We start from the raw sequence: 18,274 nt of genomic DNA on the forward strand, positions 1-18,274 counted from the left end.
GTCCCGCAAAAGACATTGCTACAAACCCTCCCCTGTTAGAGAAAACTCCGCAACAGGAGTATAAGTTGAAACTCCGGTCTAGTAAAATAAGTCAGCCAGTTTGATTGTCTAAGTCCTCCCCTAGGTGAAACGGTTAGACTGTTTCTGACATGTATAAAATAGACCCCCATAGTGAGAGAGTTAGTCAAAACTCAATCCGATGTATCGTTTTTCTATGTTTCGTATTATTTCTCAGCATTATGATTTCCTGCACCAGTTATGCGTTTTACCTGTATCTTCCAGTTTCTCATGTAAATAAGTCTACCAATGCTATAGTAGAGCATACGTTTAGTGATCTGCCTCCTCATGAACTCTCTTACCGCCTCGCTATGCGAAATAATTCTTTCATCCGCATGTTACATTATTCACACCAGACCAGCAATGCTACAAATTGTTGGGTGTGTGGTCGACTCCCCCCTTTCCAGACGCCGAAGGGAGTTCTGCCACTCTTTCCTTATCCGTTTTCACATAATGGTTCGTGTGGAGCATGGTCCACGTTAACGTCATCCTCAACAGATATGTCTTTTCTTAACAGTACATGTTTTCCAGACAAGCAAGGTCTTCCCCACAGAATCGGGTTAGATCTAGAAAATGAAGTTTACAATTTAGGTAATTATTCTTCGAATTTCATGGTCCTGAATGTTCAGTCTGATACTACTCCAGACTTACCTGCAATTTCAGTACTACCAGTCAAAGGCGAATTATGTGTCCGAAATAATGGTTCCGTACATGTAGGACATAGTGATTGTACTACTATTGTCAAGTATAGTGACAGTAGGAAATCTATTTTCAAAGCTTCACGTCATTCTTATTTTATTTGTGGTCAGACCGCATATGTTCGTCTGCCCCTCGATTGGGAGGGAACCTGTTACATTGCCTTCCTACTGCCACCGGTTTTTCTAGCCCCACCCGATTACCATAGGAATTCCCACCTAGTACATACTAGACACAAGAGAAACCTCCCGATTGTCAATTATACTGAAACTGCTCTAGAACAATATATAGATATCAATAAAGGTGTCTTCCCTTATTTAGGTACAGTTGTGAATAGTAAACTGATACGTAGGTTAACCAGAACCCTCGAAGCAGTAGTAATTGAGACTACTTCTGCTCTAAGTAATTTAACCGAAGAACAATCCTTTATGAGAATTGTCGTGCTCCAGAATCGTCTCGTCCTTGACGTCATATTGGCCGATAGGGGCGGGGCCTGTAGAGTCATCGGATCTAGTTGCTGCATTTTCATTCCAAATAACGCGCCGTCTGTTTATTCAGCTATAACCAGACTCCATAAAATTGCCCATCTGTTACACCAAAATCCAGGCACCTGGACATGGTCCGGTTGGTTCTGGAATATAATTTCCGCCTGGGGATGGAAAGTCTTGTCCTTTCTAGGTATTGCAGTAGCGATCATATTTAGCTGCTGCCTCTGTATACAATGTGGCCCTGCGATTTGCGGCATTTGTGCTACCTCTTGTATTCCTAGTCCCAAGTCCCGTTCTAAATCCCGTTCCGAGAAAATTCGAGACGAGCAAATGATACTGTATGAAATGATAGATGGTATCATGAATATTGATGTTTCCTGAAGGAAACGTAGTGACAAGGAGGGAATGTGGAAAAGTAAATTTTGCCATGTTCTGTGTCCCTACGCGTCCTCCATCATATGTTATATGTGCATGATTAATATGCATATGTTATTCCCCATGTTTGATTAAAGACGCAATTATAGTTGTGTCCACCTTTAGTATGTCAGTTTCCAGTTCTCGTGAATACTACGAATATCAGGCCTATGTAAAGCTACGTTGCCACGTTTCTCAGTGTGCACGTTATTCCATTGAAAAGTCCCCGTTTCTAGGCCTCAAAAGGGCCTGGACACCAGATTCAGCTCCTGTCCCCTGAAGCCTCGCTGAGGAGCGATACAGCCCCCACCTGTATCCTCGACCCTTCACTTATTTCCTGCCTCGCAGTGCCCGGCTCAGCTTGGCTCTGCCTCTGAGTCTGCCAAGAGTATGTTATGATTCGAGTTATCAGTACAGCCCTCCTTCTCTGCATTCCTAAGCTACTGGATCGCATCAATAGTTACCGTCATTGTCTAGCCTTTACGGCCCCATGTTAGAGAAATACTGTATTAATGGTCATTTAATATTCTTCATCACGCACTACATGTAGAATAATGCATGCTCCAGTCTTAGAGTCTGTTAGCCTTTCCCCTCCTGACTTCTAGTTTATATCAACATGTTCTCTAAACATCAGATACTAGATACTGCTTAGGTACATGTCGCCCTGACTCTCCAGACTTCAGTCTCTGCTCCTAGCACAGAGTTCATAGCCCCCAGCTTCTCCTAGTAAAACGTCATTGCCAGTTTGCGCGCACCATCAGGTTAGAGGTCCCGGCTCCTTAGGTAGCCCCCTCCATGGTTTCCGCCCCATTCATGACATATTCTGTTACGTCTGCATCACATGTCTATGTATACGCCCTGTTACACCTACTTTCACCCTTATCTTTCGCGACTGCTACGCGTCACGCTTTCTGCTCCACCCACTGCTACGCCTATTGCAATGTAATGCTATGTGTTTGCGTTATGTATATATGCTCATGTACTGTTATTAAAAGTTATCCTTCCTTCCTTCCTTCCTATGCTTCCCTTGTCCCGATCCTGTCCCCGGCAGCTGCCATCCTATTCCCGTGCAGGTCGTCCTGTTCCTGTCCTTATGCTGTATTAAACCTGCAAAACTCCTACTACCTCGAATCTTGACTCTTATTTATTGAGCTATCTGTTATTCATTTATGCATTAAAAAATAGGGTATTATTTATTTATTTACCACACTGGGTACCTTAATCTGGAACTGGGCGTTTCGGCTGCCACTTACGGAAAAGGCTACTCGACGCTGTAAACTATGCCACTGCTGGCTCCGTGACCTGAAGGCACCGCAGAGGGCACCGCCGCACTTCGCACCGCAACGCGCAATCCTGGTCTAACCGACGATGCCCTCGCTCGACACCACTGAGCCACTTTTATGGTGACCTGTGCGCACCACACTCAGCACCACTTCACATTGCAACTCTGGGCTCACCAACGACGATGCTGCAAGCTGACATCAACGCCACTGCTTGCACCATGGTTTGGGGGCACCAATCTTAAGTTACACAACGCACCACCCCATTTCACACCGCAGCATTGGCCTACTGTTAGTGATAGCCGCGGATGGCCATCAGGAGCAGATGAAGCCATATCTGGAATCCTGTGACACACCTGTCCGCATTGGAAAGCAATTGTCAGGGGGGAAAAGCTTTCAGCCACTCTGCTACCAGGAGGGTATTCATAAGGTGAGGAATACAGAGGAAAAGGCATCCTTCAAATAGAATGTATTTCTACATCATACATACAGACAAATTAGTCCACTTGGTATAAATATTTAAATGTAAATACGTTTTTGGTCTTTGCCACAAAGCACAGTTTTTCAAAGCTAATATGATGGGTGCAGCAGAAAGACTCCAGGCTCCATTCAAGTAGGCTCAAGCTTTAAAAAATTTAAAATAATCTCCTGACAAGTGTCAGTTAACGTCTATATTCTGGATGCAAGACTAATCTGTGCTACTAAACAAACAGCAAACAATCTCGTTGCTAAGATAATCAGAGCTCTTTTCATAATCTTCACATTAACTAGAGTTGTCATCGATACGTAAAGCGTCTCTGAAATTGACACAATAATGCACATCTGAACACAACATGAGCACTTATGGAGCACGATGTAGCTTCCTGTGACTTGAATATATCAGCCCAAGCTGAAACTGTTTCGGTCACACAAGGTTGATGTTTGCATGAAGGAAATTCAATGTCTACACTTCATTGAAAACTTACCTTAATGGGTTTCAATGGTTCCAGTCCCAACCCTAACCCTTCATTTCCAACATCTGCATTTTTCTTGCCTCTACCACGACCTCGCCCCCTGGGTTTCTTGTTGGCATCTTGCACCACACCATGTGGTTCGACCAGAGGCCTGATCCTGGGCCTGCCCCTTGGCCTCGGTGGACCATCTCTCTTGGGCTTGGTAGGTTTTCTGCCTCTCCTCTTTGGACCATCCATGTTGTTTGGTGGGCAAAAGTCAATATCTCCCATAGGTCCAATGTTTGGTCTACTCCTGCAGCTGGATATTAAGTCCGGAAGGAGGTCTGGCAAGCGGCGGTTGTTCAGTCTGATGTCTGCTGGAACATCTTCTTTGTCCTCATCGTCCTCAAACTCATATTCTTGGGCATAGTTTTTTTTCGGGGGCTGAAAAGAAGGCTCACGTTTCTTAAGCAAATGGAAAGATGAAGTCTTAAGAAGTTTTTTGGGCTTAGAGGAGCAAAATATGGGTGAGGTCAAGCCAGGCTTCACTTCATTGGCTGGGGGTCCATGACCAGATTGGATGAGGCCAAGCTGCTCAGTGTTGACAGTTGAAGGTAGCTCATGCTTGACAGAAACAGAATCTAATCCTAAGTGGACACTGTCCTGGTTGTCATTGCCTTCAGAAGTGCAGTAACTTGAATAGCTTTGGTTGCTTTGCATCATATCATACCCACTTTTCATGGCTTCATTTCTGTCCATGCTTTGTGAGCCGTCATCACCACAGCTATTCTTGGGATACTCATCACTGCCACACGGTGGAGGGCAGAACATGTCCTCCATACCTGGAAAAAAGCTTCTCTCTTCATCCTGGAGAAGAGAGTCTGGGAAGCAGATAGAGGTCAAGGGTACAAACCGTTGCTTGGAGCCTTGCGGGCTGGGACTGTCAAACTGATCTTTGGGCTCCAGCTGAGCTTGCGGCACTTGCTGGGAAGAATCGCCATCCATATGCATCGATTCTCCCCCATCTGACAACATGTGCTGCTGGGACTGTACAGAACCATTCTGACCCAGGTGTGTATCTAAGCTGAGGTCAGGCTCCAGAAAATCTTGCATCTCCTGTGATTGAGATAACCCTTGCATGCCGTCATTCTGGGGAAGGCCCTCCAAGCCATCAGACTGAAGGCCAGATTGCATTCTTTCTGGCTGCATTTCTGCCTGCATATGTTCGGACTGCATCTGAGCTTGGAGCTGGGGCGACTGCTGATCATTTTGGATCTGATGAGTCTCCATGAGCTGGGCCTCCATAGACTGGGAACGGGAGTGTACTTCCATGGATTGGGAGCGCACATGGGCTTGCAGCTGCTGGGACTGCAAGTGTGCTTCTAAAGCCTGGGACTGGAGTTGCATCTGCAGCTGTGGAGACCGAGACTCTGCCTGAATACGCTGTGATTCCATCATATGCACATCCATTGGAGTCTGCACTTTTCTCTGGTGTGCCTGTAACTGGCTTTGAGTGTGAGTGAGGACAGACTGCAGAAGTTGTGACTGCTGATTGCTGGACTGGTGGGTCAAAGAAAGAGGCAGGTCAGGTGAACCATCCATCATCATTGGAGTCCCTTGTTGGCCCTGCATCATGCTATGAGAGTCCATAGATTGGCTCTCTGCAACCATTCTGTGAGCTTGAGCTGTGTGCTCTGGTGTCTTTTGAAGGTATGAGTGGGTCTGATTCAGGTCTTTGCTGGACGTATCCATGTGCGAAGACTGAAGATGTTCAACAGATTTTTTAATGTCTTGAGCAAAGGAGTCAATCCCCCCTGTCTGATGACTGTAATGGACCACAGATGTTGCCAGCGACTCAGGAGTTGACCTAGTATTAGCATAGTCCTTATGCCGGTCTTTCTTTTTATCCTTCATACCCTGAAGAGACATTTCTAATCCTTGGTTATCCAGATTTGAATTAGTCCTTATAACACTTTGTAAGTGGTACCTCTCTTCCGTCTTGCTCATCTCATACCCTAAGTTCTTGCTGGATCTTTCCTCGCACTCCACAAGGCTCTCCGAAGAGACTCTGGGTGGGCTCTGAGACTGAAGCAGGTGCTGGATGAGAAAGTCCTCATCATCCGTGCGTTCTGCAGACAGTAGATCGGAGTCAGATTTTGGTTTACTATAGGAGGAAGCTCTTTCTAAGCTTGGCTGGGAGCTTTGGTAGCTCTGATTGTGAGAAGCCTGCATGAAAGATGGGGAGAGGACTGATGTCAAATACTTTTGAGACTGCCCTGGAGAGGCAACACTAGATCGGTTTGATGAAGGGGACTGAAGCGGCCGAATGATCTGGGAAGGGCTGGAGTCAGGGAGGTTTTGTCCATGACTGACAGAGGAGTATCCTATTGACTGCCCATGACTTGACATTGCCGGTGAGTGACAGGTGCTATAGCTAAGAGAGGGGCTGGCTGTTGGCATTCCTTGGGAGTGAGTGGGAACATAGCTCTGTGCCTGGCTTACAGAAACATGAGCTTCCGACTGAACGCTGTAATTCTGAATTTGTCCAACTGATGAAAGTCCCTGCAACTGCTCCGGGGAGTAATTCTGGTTCTGGCTGACACAAGACTGACTGCTGGTGTAGCTCTGGGATTTACTGCCGCTTGTCAGATCCTGTGCCTGGCTGGAGCTGAATCCCTGGGATTGGGTGACAGCAGAAAGGTTCTGGGACTGCGTAACCGCATAGTTCTGTGACTGGCCCATGGAGAGAAGATTCTGTGGCTGTCCAGGGGAATAGGCTTGAGACTGGCTAGAAATTACGGAGCTGGGCTTCGGTGTGGATGATGAGTAATTGTGTGTCTGTCCAGTGGTAACTATGCTTTGGCACTTTGGGGTTGCTGTGGAACGCTGAGTCTGTCTTGAGGCAGAGTAACTCTTAGATTTGTTAGAGGAGGAGCTGGTCGAATACCCCGGGGACTGAATTATTGGTCTGTAACTTTGAGACTGCTCTTGTCGAGTCTGAGCATTCTTCTGCTGAGGTCCTTCACTACTGACTGGTGATTGGTCCCCCAGTGGACTACAGGAAAGGGAGGAACGATGAGACATCTGCTGGTAGCTTCCCCCACAGCTTAAATAGTGTTGCAGTGAGTGGGCAGCAGCTGCTGCAGAGGGTAGCTGGGACTGAGCACTGGAGGGGCGCTGGTAATGTTTAATAACGCTGTCCTGGCGTGGAATCGCCCGCTCTATAGAGGAAGCAGGTGAACTGGAGAAGACAGAGGTGTTGTACAGCTGAGAGGTCTGCTCAGAAGGACCCAGAGAAGAGGAAAGGAGGTTAAACTGTGAGGGCAGGTGACGAGAAGCAGACTCCTGGGCACTACGATAGGCTGAGCTTTGGGATGAGAGTCCTGAACCCAGCACAGCACTACCAAGGCGGTCAAAACTCAAGGAAGAAGGGACACTGGACTGTGAGGACTTGATATGAAGAAGAGGGTCGTGCGGTGAAAGAAGACCATTAGAAGTGGGGCTAAAGGTGGCATCCTGAAGGGTCAATGATGAGGTCACAGGAAAGCTTCTCCCACTGAAGGATGCCGGGTGCTGATAGGCTGAGAGAGCAGAAGATGAAGGAAATGTACTAGATCCAGGAATGGCTCCAGAGATGAAGAGCTCAGCAGGTGCTGGGGTGTGCATGGCTGTGAAAGAGGAAAAAACAAGAAATCCATTAGTAGCATCATTACCATTAGTGACACTACAAAACAAAGCACACTAACCTTATCTGCTATATGGTGCCTACAGCTCCTGAGCACCTGTGCAGTGGGCTTTTCACCTCACTGTCCACATGTACCCACTGCATCTGTCCTTACTAGCCCCAGGAAGAATGTCACTTATTTGTAATTAACTGCTCATTTCAGTACCTAGTCATGACTCCAGTTCTGTTTTATGACCCTGACTGAGAAAGCCGTTATTCTGAAGAATAACATAACTCAGGTTCCAATAGTAAGTAAGTAAGTAAGTAAGTAAGTAGTTAAACTGTGATGGTGGTGAAATTTCCAAAAACCAAAGCATTGTAGGTAGCATAACAAAAACATTAAGTATGAGCCACTTTCATAAAAGTCATAGACCTTGCAGAGTTTATGACATTTGCACACGCATAGAAAGAATGGACAGGCACGTTGGCTCAAACATTGCATCCATTTCTAGGCATGTTCAAAAACATACTCTTTCTAAGTCACTCTCTAATGCCATTTGCATTCTACTATGCCAATCCTAATACCTTAATTTGTTTGACCTACCCACACAAAAGCGAGAGTTACTTAGTTGTAATCTATGTTCTACATCGTTGGATCTTCATTGATAGCCATAAGCTTAAGAATATTTATGCTTTCGTGTGGGGATTCCAAAACATTTTTATCCTATAAAAGTACAACATGTAACTGCCTACCTACGGTTCAAACATTTTAGAATGTTTTTCTGTCCCATTAAATGAAGCAATACTTACTTTAATTCTACGCTTGCTACTATCAAAAGAAAAAAATACAGGAAATAGAGGAAAACGAAACCAGATAAGTAGAATCTATGAGAAAACTGAAAAACAAACAGTTCCTTTAAGGAGTCAGCTTTGTACTGGCAGTGCTCCACAGACTCAGTTATTCTCAATAGGCTTGAATGGAGTTGAACGATGGTACAGGGATGTACAGGAGTGGGTACTGGCTGAAGAGGTGCACATGCACCTGAGTAGGCAGGAAGAAAAATTGGAGGACGACCTCCTGAAATAGAAGGATTTCTGTGATACATCTTAGGCCCACGTGCAGCCACAGCGTCTGCTGATGGCGTTGATACGGGTGAGAGTGGGAACGAGGACTCAACTTCAGATCGGAGGAGAAGATTGACCCCAGTAATGTTTATTTGTTTAGATCGGTACGCTTAGTGCGTTGCTAGGTACCATGGGGTCACAAATCTGCCATCCCTCGTAACCTTCCCCAGTAACGCATTTCCCTCCAAGGTAGCCCCGCTCTAGAGCCAACTAATGACCAAATGGCCTCCCCAAAAAACTAATGCCAACTGAAAAACGAGGCCAACTTGTCGGACTTCAAACCCATGACTGAAAATGAAATCTTCAATATAATTGCGCACTTAAAGCCTACTTCCCACACTACGGATCCCCTCCCATCCACAATGGTACAAAATCTCAACCACATCATTGCCCTGTTCTGGACCCAACTCCCTCCAACTAGGACAAATCACACCATACTCAAAAAACCAAGGCAGACCCCAATAATCTCAACAACCTCAGACCTATCTCCAACCTCCTATTGAGAAGTGTGCCCTACAATAACTAACCAAAACATATGTGAATTCAACCTCCATGACACTTTTGAATCAAGATTTAGGCAAGGCTGTCGCACAGAAACGGCCATGCTCAATATTTCAGATGACATCTACTGATCCTTAGACGAAGTTGACAAGCACGTACTAATACTACTTGACTTATCAGCGGCTTTTGATACCGACAAATCACTCAGCATTACTTGACACTTAAGATCCGCTTTGGTACCAATAGCACAGTCCTAAGATGGTTCACATCTTACCTTCAACAAAGATTGCAACAAATTCAAATCAACTCTTGGCACTCCAAACCCACACCAGTTACTCAAGGTGTACCTCAAGGCTTAATTATCTTCCCTTCCCTTTTGATCTCTTCATAGAACCCCTCACAATTATCCTGAAGCAAGTAGGGGTCAAATATCACCTATATGCGGATGACACTCAACTCAACTACAAAATCAAATCACCAAGTGACGTCCTACATCTCAAAGCCACACTAATCAAGATACAAACTTGGTTTAAATCCAACCACTTAAAGTTGAACCTCCAACAAAATTGAACTAATACTGTCCTCCCTTAAAAGTAACCCTCTACCAATCCGAGACTGGCTCAAGAACCTGGATACCCTAAATTGCTCTCTCACTCTGTCCAACTCCGTAAAATCCCTAGGTATCACCCTGGACGAAAACAAGTCTATGAAGGATCACATCAAAAACTCAGCCAAAGGAGCACTTTGTCACACTAAAATACCTTAAGAAAATTAAACCATTCATATCCCCCAATGATTTCAAGATGATAGTACAATCGCTAGTCCTCTTTCAACTGGATTATGGGAACGCCATCTTCACAGGGATGCCGAAAATTCCCCTTGCGCCCCTATGATCAGGTCTAATCATGGCGGCCCGGCTCATAACCGGTGTAAAGCAATTTGAACACATCACACCGTCCCTCAAAATCCTTAACTGGATTACCATCAAAGGACTATGCATTTACAAGACTGCTTGCATCACCCACAAAGTCCTTCACACACATACCCACAACAGTAAGCTCCAACTCACTTTTTCTCATACCTCCCAAACTGAAAAGGAAATCCACCATTACTTGCTCTTTTTCGGGAAATGCACCCAGTTTATGGAACTCATTCCCCAGGCACATCCGATGCAACCCCTCCTTCTCCTGCTTCAAAAGGGATCTGACACGCCTTCTCCTCAATAAATACTTTAAAATGCAAGCTATCTGAACTCTCTTCCAATAGCGCACTCTCTCTATGACTAGACCATTTGTAACAGTCAGTTGTTTGTTTCAGCTGTATAATATGCCCTTTACTCCTTTAACTCATGCTGTTCTAATTGTCCATATACTGTAACCACCCTAATTGCCTAACAATTCTCTTTATCGCATTATATGTAAATATATTTTATTTTCATTTTTGTAAAGAACTCCGATACCTTCAGGTCTAGCTAGAGCTATATAACACCTATAAATCAATAGATTTAGACAGAGACAATTTAAGCTTCCAAGGAGTAGAAGGTTTTTGATTTGAGAAAAAACTTTCAGCAATCCCTCCCAAGAATATTTTATGACCAGAATAGTCAAAAAAGGTTTCTTGGATGGATGCTTTCTGTATGCCCTAGCGTTGATCTTTGCCTTAAACCAGAGAACAACAATAAACAAATTTAAACCACAAAAAGGACTTACCAGTGCTGGCATCCGTTGCTTTTGAGGTTGTCAATGTCCCCAGACGCACAGCCCAGACAGCAGACTGGCTTTGACCAGTGTGCAGATTGTTCGACTACAGATTTTATTAATGGATAGAGCCCAATTCACACAGCTGAGAGGATATAAGCGTCAATGAGGAAGTTGCTGTTAGATAGTCTCAATCAGAAAGAGTGTTACCAAGGGAAGTTACCTGTTCTTCTGATACAGACTTCTACTGCAAGTTCCTCGCCTCTTGATACCAGAGCAGTACCTATAAGGATGTGGGTCTGTGAATTGCTTCAAACCAAGACATCTTGTAAGACTGAGCGGATGAAATGCCCTTGCCAGCTAACCTAGCTGTCCATTCAGTGCTTTGTCAATGTATGAAACAACGCCCACGGCTACCTGGCAGATGTCCAGGACTTTTACTCTGTGTGAAAACGCAATGGGAGCAGCTTTGGTCCTGGTGGAATTGGCTTGCAGACCTTCTGGAGGCTGCTTTTGGGCAAGTGCAGTGCAGATCTTAATGCAGAGTAGGATTCAATGAAAAATGATTTGTAATTTTCTGCACAGCCTTGCCTTTTTTCGTCCCAGCGAACCCAACAAAGAGCTGATCATCCACATACAGTTATTTGGTAAGATTGCAGTAAAAGCTCAGTGCTCTCTTGGGGTCCAAGCAATGGAGTCTTTTCTCCTCCTCCTCCTCCTAAGAGGGGTGAGGCAGAGTATGGCGTGCCCGCAGGATGATGTTTTGACTGACATGGAAAGAGTCACAACTTTCAATGCAAAAGATGTTCACAGAACCAGTTTGTCTTGGAAGAAGGTGGCATATGAAGAGAAACAAGTTGTGAGAAGCTGGCCTGGTATATGATGACCACTGATGTAAGTGGGCACCTTGCACCAGTCCAGACAACCCTTATGGTGATTTAAGAGGTCTTGGGCAACCTTAGAAAGCTCTCTAAGTGGGAGCTGTGGAGAGGAGCCTTCAGGCTTAGTCCGGAAGGAGTGTAAAGCAGCTTGTTTCACCAGAATATAGTGTAGACCAAGTGAAAAAGTACCACACCAAGTATTTATAAAAATAAGTATTAATTATATAACACTCAAAATACACAGTGGGCCCAGGGAGAGATCAAACCATATACTAAGAAAGTGGTATAAGAACCACGACTCGAGTGAAGACAGTCAAGAGGACGTAGAAGTGCTGGGACCCCAAGGAAACAACTGAGGTGAGTAGATAGGGACCCCAGGGAGAGCGTGTGCAGTGTGGGAACACTACCACATGCCCCATCCAACTCTATGTGCAAGTCGCAGTTAGATTTTTAAAGATTAAGGACCCTTCCCAGTGGACCCTGAAGAAACCCCTTGGAAGACAAAAGGTTGGAGAGCCAGCCCACCTGTGGACCCCCTACTACCCACGTTACCTACACCAGGGAAGCCGGGTGCATAGGTGTGAAGTGGTGTCGGAAAAAGCTGTCGAACCCAATGGAGGACTTCAGGAAAGTGCCGCTGCTGGAACAGGAGAAGGTGTCCATGGGAATTCAAACATGGATTCTTGAAGAGGAGCAATTGAAAGCGAGGGGACAGAGTCTATGCCACTCAAGAGTGACCAGGAGAATTGGAAGACAAATGCATTCTAATGTTGAGTGCTTCAGACGAGATGACGATGACCATGACTCTGCAGCTGTGAGGACCAGGCGACGCTGAGGTGGACCAGGACCCGGGTATGAGCTGCCCCAAGAAGGATATAGAGTGCTATGGGGTCGGTGTCCGGCGGGAGCACCAACAAGCCTTGGAAAAGGCAAGCTACGTAGGAATCAAAGAAGGAGCAATGTCGGGACCAGCACGGTCCAGGGGACTAACCAAAAGGCAGGGGGTCAGGGCAGGCCCTAGCAATCAGGGGAGCCCATAACTAAAAAGTTTGCCTCTGGCCTGTGGGTCCACTTGAGGGTCAAAGGAGTCACATGAGGACCCCAAGCAGCTCACCAAAAGATGCAGGCCACGATGCACACAATGCGGTGTGGCGAAAGATTCTGGTCACTGGAGGTGTTCAAGGTTGGGGGTACCTGGAGCCCGAAGATCTTCTTGCAAAGAAGCCAAAAAGCCTTTGCAGCTTCAAGTTGGACACGGTGCATAGGGATTCGATTACAGCAACCCCTACGAGGGATACTGGCCTCAAACTTGGTGGCAGGGCAGGCCTCAAGAGCTGTGGAAAACCACCACTTGTGTTGCAGAGCCAAAGGAGTCCGGAGGAGCTCAGGATCTGCAGACCGGTTGACGTAGTTGCAGTGCCTGCGAATGCAGGGAAGTGACTCTTTCACTCCAAGGGAGATTACTTCAGGTGTCTTTGAAGCTTCACAGGCGTTGGAAGGTTCCTATATGATGCACAGGCACAGACAATGCAAGCAGACTGGAAGGGAGATGAAGTCAGGCCCAAACGAAGTCCAGAGTGCCCAGACGGGAGAAGTGCAGTGGTGTCTGATCTTAATCTTCTCCCACGACGAAGCTAGGGACATTCACCCAGGTTAGCTCTTAACTACCCTATGGAAAGGGTTGGAAAGATTCAGGGGACCCTCCCGGGGGAGGGTCTGGACAGGGGGGTGACTCCCATGTCCTTTGTCCGGTGTTGTGCCAGAGCAGGAGCCAACAGCTCCCAGAACTGATATGAACTGGACTAAGCACAGGGACACAAAATGTGCCTCTCATGCAGACTTCCTGGGGCTGGCAAGCGTACACCCCTGTCCCAATACACTAAATCCTGTCTGGGAGGTGATCACACCTCCCTGTGACAGGATGCCTATTATTCCACCTTCCTCTGCTCAAGCTTGGCTCAGCAGCTGGAGGGCATATCCAGTGACTCAAACAATGAGGGCTGGTCCAGCAACCACAAGGCAGCAAAAATTGCCAAAAGCTACCTTTTGAACTGTGTCCAAAGCAGTCTTGCTGGTGGATTGGAGAGGCTCAATCTGGCTGCACAAAAGCACACATTTGTCGCTACAACAGGCGTATACAGTTTTTGAAGAGGGACGCCTAGTTGCCAAAATGACATACCCAGCTCCGGAGGAAAGTTGAAGGTGTTCAGCTGTCACTGCTCAATCTCCATGTATGAAGGGAGAGATTGCGAAAGCCCAGTTGCAGAACCCCCCCCTGCTGTTGCAGGTCCTCCCAGAGTTGCAGCATAATCAGATGATAAATGTTGAAGCACAGGAGTTCTGTATACAGTACTCTACACAGGGCCACCAGGATGACTTGAACCCAGTCTACTTCAGAACCTGGGGCAGGAGTGGTATTGGCAGGAAGGCATCGAGAGTACCACATTTCACTCCAGGCAGAATGCATTCCTAGTGGGAGACTACTTGGGAACTCCGACATGTAGAACTACTGACATTTTGCGTTCCACAGTGGCGAATAGATTGAGCCATTGCTCTCTACATAAGCAGAAGGGATCTTGCACCCACTCTAGTTATAACTGCCATTCATAATCTACTAGGTGTCAACGGCTGAGCTTGTCTACCCTGGCATTCAAAGATCCCCTCAGGTGGTTCATCGCCAGATAGATCCCTTGATAGTCAAAACGCACAAAACCAAACCATGTTCAGAATGGCTCCAATGAAGGGGATTTTCTGTCAGGTGTAATTTTGGCACGTTGATGGTGAATCCCAAAGCTGACAACAGGATCACCATAGTCTGGAGGTGTTTGAAGACTGCCTGTTACGAAACCACCATTAACAGTCAGTCTAAGTAGCGGAAGACTGGAACCCCTGACCTCCAGAGGTGCGCTACCACTACCATCATTTTCACGAACACCTAAGGGACACTGGTAATACCAAAGGGGAGCACAGCAAACTCAAAATGATCCTGTACCACTATTACCTGCAGGACGGGTATATGGACTAGGTGTACTGAAGTTCTAACCATCCAGTCTTCAGGGTCGAGGGCAGCCATGACCTGGGTCAGTAAGACCATCTTAATTTTTTCCTTCCAGAGAAAGGTGTTGAGAAGGTACAGGTCTAAAATATGACAAAGAGCTCCGTCCTTCTAAGGCACCAGAAAGTAGCGGGAGTAACAATCATGATCTATTTCTGGCAAAGGCACCTTCTAGAAACCCCTCTGGCCATAAAGGCTTGCATGTCCTGCCATAAGTCTGATGGTTGATCCTCAGTCAGTCACTCTGTGGATGGTGGCAGGTACAGGGGAAGGCAACGAAGGGCAAGGTGTACCCCTGCCGGACTACCGGAGGCCTCACCGGTACCAGAATCCTTGTTTCCGGTCCAGGGAGTACCTGGCCTGGCAGTTCAGGCTGGACTGTTCCCATGAGGAACAGGGTCAAGACTGAGGTGGCATAGTGAGCAAAAGAACAATGGATTAAACCCAGATCTCTTACCTGGGGGTGAGTGGTTGAAAGGTTTCAGCACTCCGTCTATCATCTTGTTGTCTTTGCTGTATCTGCAGGACTCACCTGTTCCAAGTGATGGTCTGCCAACCCAACAAAAAGCATCAGATCCTGCCTCCAACTGGGTGGCTGTGATTCATTAGGGGCATGCTTAAGGGGTTTTGTAGAAGGTGTGGGGAAAGGGGGAGTCAGTGGACTGAGGGCTTGCTGACCTGGACTATTGGGGCGGTGGACACCGTTGACATGAAACTACTGTGCACGTTGCTGAGGCTGAACCGGCCCTGCTCTTCTTAAACAGTTCCAGAGTAGGCTCTGCCTTTTCCCCAAGGAGGTGAGTCCCATCAAACAGCATGGACACTGCCTGAAAAACCAATGAACTTCAGTCCGGCATGGCGGCGAACAGCAACGCTGGTGCCAAGCATACCCGGCAAAATAAATTAATTGTGATCTTGCCTGCATCACAACCATCCTGTATGGCTTGAAATAGGGTTCATGAGTCTCCTGGGACATCTGGGAGTTCTTGAGTCACTCAATTCCACTAAACATGAAAAAAGCAGCCCAGGTGGCATTCACAGACCTCAGGGCCAAGTTGGTGGATGAAAATACCCTTTTCCCAAAGATACCCACTTGTCTGGACTCCCTATGTGGGTTGGGGGGCATTAGTCGGGAAGGTATTCAGGTTCACCTAACTTGTAAATGGCAGCACCACCAAGCTTTCAGGGGAGGAGTTACCAAGACAATATTGTACGGTCATCCAAGGCAGATAGTGCTTTCTCACAATTTGGCGTCTACCGGGTGGCCAGAGCAAGGTTTGGCCCAGCCCCCAGAAGGTTTTTGTAAGAGATTCATTGAAGGGCACTAGGGCTTCAGAGGATGTTTGCCTCAGTTGGAGCTCTTACGTCAAGACATTGGTTTTGACATCTTAAGTGGCTGCCCAACGCATGAACATGGTATAAGAAGTTCTCTACTCAGTGGTAGGACCAAGGGAATAGAGGAGTCCAAACTCAGGGGATGTATCAAGGCCACTGGCTTCTTGAAGGTTCTCATATCAATTATCCTTGAGGAATGGTGGCCCCATTTTGGTTTTAATGTATATTTCTTATAGTCAAGTGTATGTTATTAACCACAATTGTATCCTATATGTATGGATTATAGTAATGTTGATCAAGTATCAAAAAGTGTGTTTTTCTTTTTATTTACTTTTATGCATTTTAATGGATGCAAAATAAAGTTTTCAAACTGACTGACGGGTTGCCCTATTTCATCACCTGCATCGTGATCATTGTTTGAATCCATGCCAAATAGGAAATGGAACATATATGTTCGTTCTTGTAGAGATAACAAGTCAAGCGGGGGAGGTGGTGGTTTGACAGAAGCAGAGGGTGACCTCTGCTGTGGTTTGGCGGCGCCGACTCAGAGTCAGAAAGCACAACGGGCACCTCCTCCTTCAGAGTCAATGGAGTCAGCATCGATGTTCAGGCTACAGGGACCAGTGTGGAATGTGGCGCCAGAGTCACAATATAAGCCGGTGGAGGTCCAGGAGTGGGTTCGGATGGTCAAACTGGCACCAAGGTTGAATCCGCCAGCGGTACCCCTGATGGAGGACCTTTCGGCTCCTGCGGCCAGAAGGCACACCAGAGAAGTTGGCACGGGTCGGAGGAGTCGGGGCATGGCCTCGCAGAACTCTTCAGTCTGCCTCCATGTCACAGACAGCCCTGGAAACACGGGTTGTGCCAGGACAAGTTGTGGAGTAGACTCTACATCAATCAACATCAGAAGCTGCAATGAGAGGCACGGTTTTGGCATCCAGAGAGTTGCTCCACAGTGATGTCCACTTGATGGAAAATGGCCCTGTTCCACAGTATCTGTGCCTGTTCTGACAAAAATCAAGACTTAATTTCTCTCTGTTTGGTGATGTAAAACATCAATGTTGTGTTTTCTGTTATGATGAAAAATGCATGACCACCAAGCCTTGGCAGGAACGCCTGCGGACTGAGTCTTATGGTACAGAACTTCAGGATTTTGATATAGAGCTACCTTTCTGTGCCTGACCATAAACCTTTGGTCAACATCCTTTGCGTATGAGACATAGAGGCATCAGTGGTAAGCTCTAGTCTATCTGTGAAAGGGGAGTGAAAGGGGAGAAAGAAAACTGTGTATTGAGATTTACTGGCAATAACTGCCATAAGAGGGCCGGCTTCAGACATTTTGTGACTCAGACTATATTGTCCCATGCTACGTGAACTTGTTTTTCTCCGGTATTAGGGGTGTCTTTCATAGATTCACATGCTTGAATATTCCCCGTCGTCGAAGTCGGAGTCCCACGGTTAATAAAATAGCAATAAATATTATATATATATGTATAAACATAATACAAGACAAAGAAGGAAATACAACTGAAATCCTTTAAAAACGATTCCTACATAGGAATGCAAGGCAAAGAGAAAAAAACATCTGTAAAACATTAGTGTCATTATGTTAGTCCAAACTGCAGCCAATCAGGCGCCAGCACCCTCTAGAACCTTCTCCTCAGAAGCTGAAGCCCTCAGATTTTCTACCGCACGTCGTGTGAAGGGAGTCTCCCTGAGCTCTGCTCAGTTTTCTTCTCTATTCCTCTAGTTCAAGATATTTCTTCAACAATGTCAAGTAAGAAGTCTTTATTTAGACCCTGCTCTTCTTGTGGGAAGCTGCGCCTTTTTGAAAAGGACCCCCACCAGAAGTGTATTTATTGTTTGTACCCGGATCATGAGGCTGGCAGCTGCAAGTTTTGTAGAACCTTTTCTACCAAAACTCTGAAGGACAGGGAGGGCCGTCTTCTCCTTTGGCTGCAGCGTCTTAAGGACAAGGAATCTGTGCTGTCCGACGCAGAAAGTTTACATTCTGGTTTCTCTTCAGCAGCCTCTAAGCGTGGTAGTGTTCAGGAGGTTCCTTCTCCTTTCCTCAAGAGACCTAAATTAGCCTTGTCTGTGACTCCTGTGGTGTCTTCTGCCACCCCTACCACCTCTACGCCCACGAGAC

The 18,274-nt window shown here is 46.4% G+C and overlaps 1 protein-coding gene across 1 annotated transcript in view; it reads right to left on the reverse strand.

Moving 5' to 3' along the window:
* PRR12 (proline rich 12) overlaps positions 1-18,274 on the reverse strand; it is a 602,934-nt gene that overhangs the window by 366,953 nt on the left and 217,707 nt on the right. Inside the window, exon 4 of the mRNA XM_078655282.1 lies at positions 3,901-7,535. Within this exon, the coding sequence (XP_078511408.1) occupies positions 3,901-7,535 (3,635 nt within the window). The remainder of the gene's footprint in view (positions 1-3,900; positions 7,536-18,274) is intronic.

The sequence above is a fragment of the Lissotriton helveticus genome, chromosome 7 (assembly GCF_964261635.1).
Source record: "Lissotriton helveticus chromosome 7, aLisHel1.1, whole genome shotgun sequence".
Classification (NCBI taxonomy): Eukaryota; Metazoa; Chordata; class Amphibia; order Caudata; family Salamandridae; genus Lissotriton; species Lissotriton helveticus.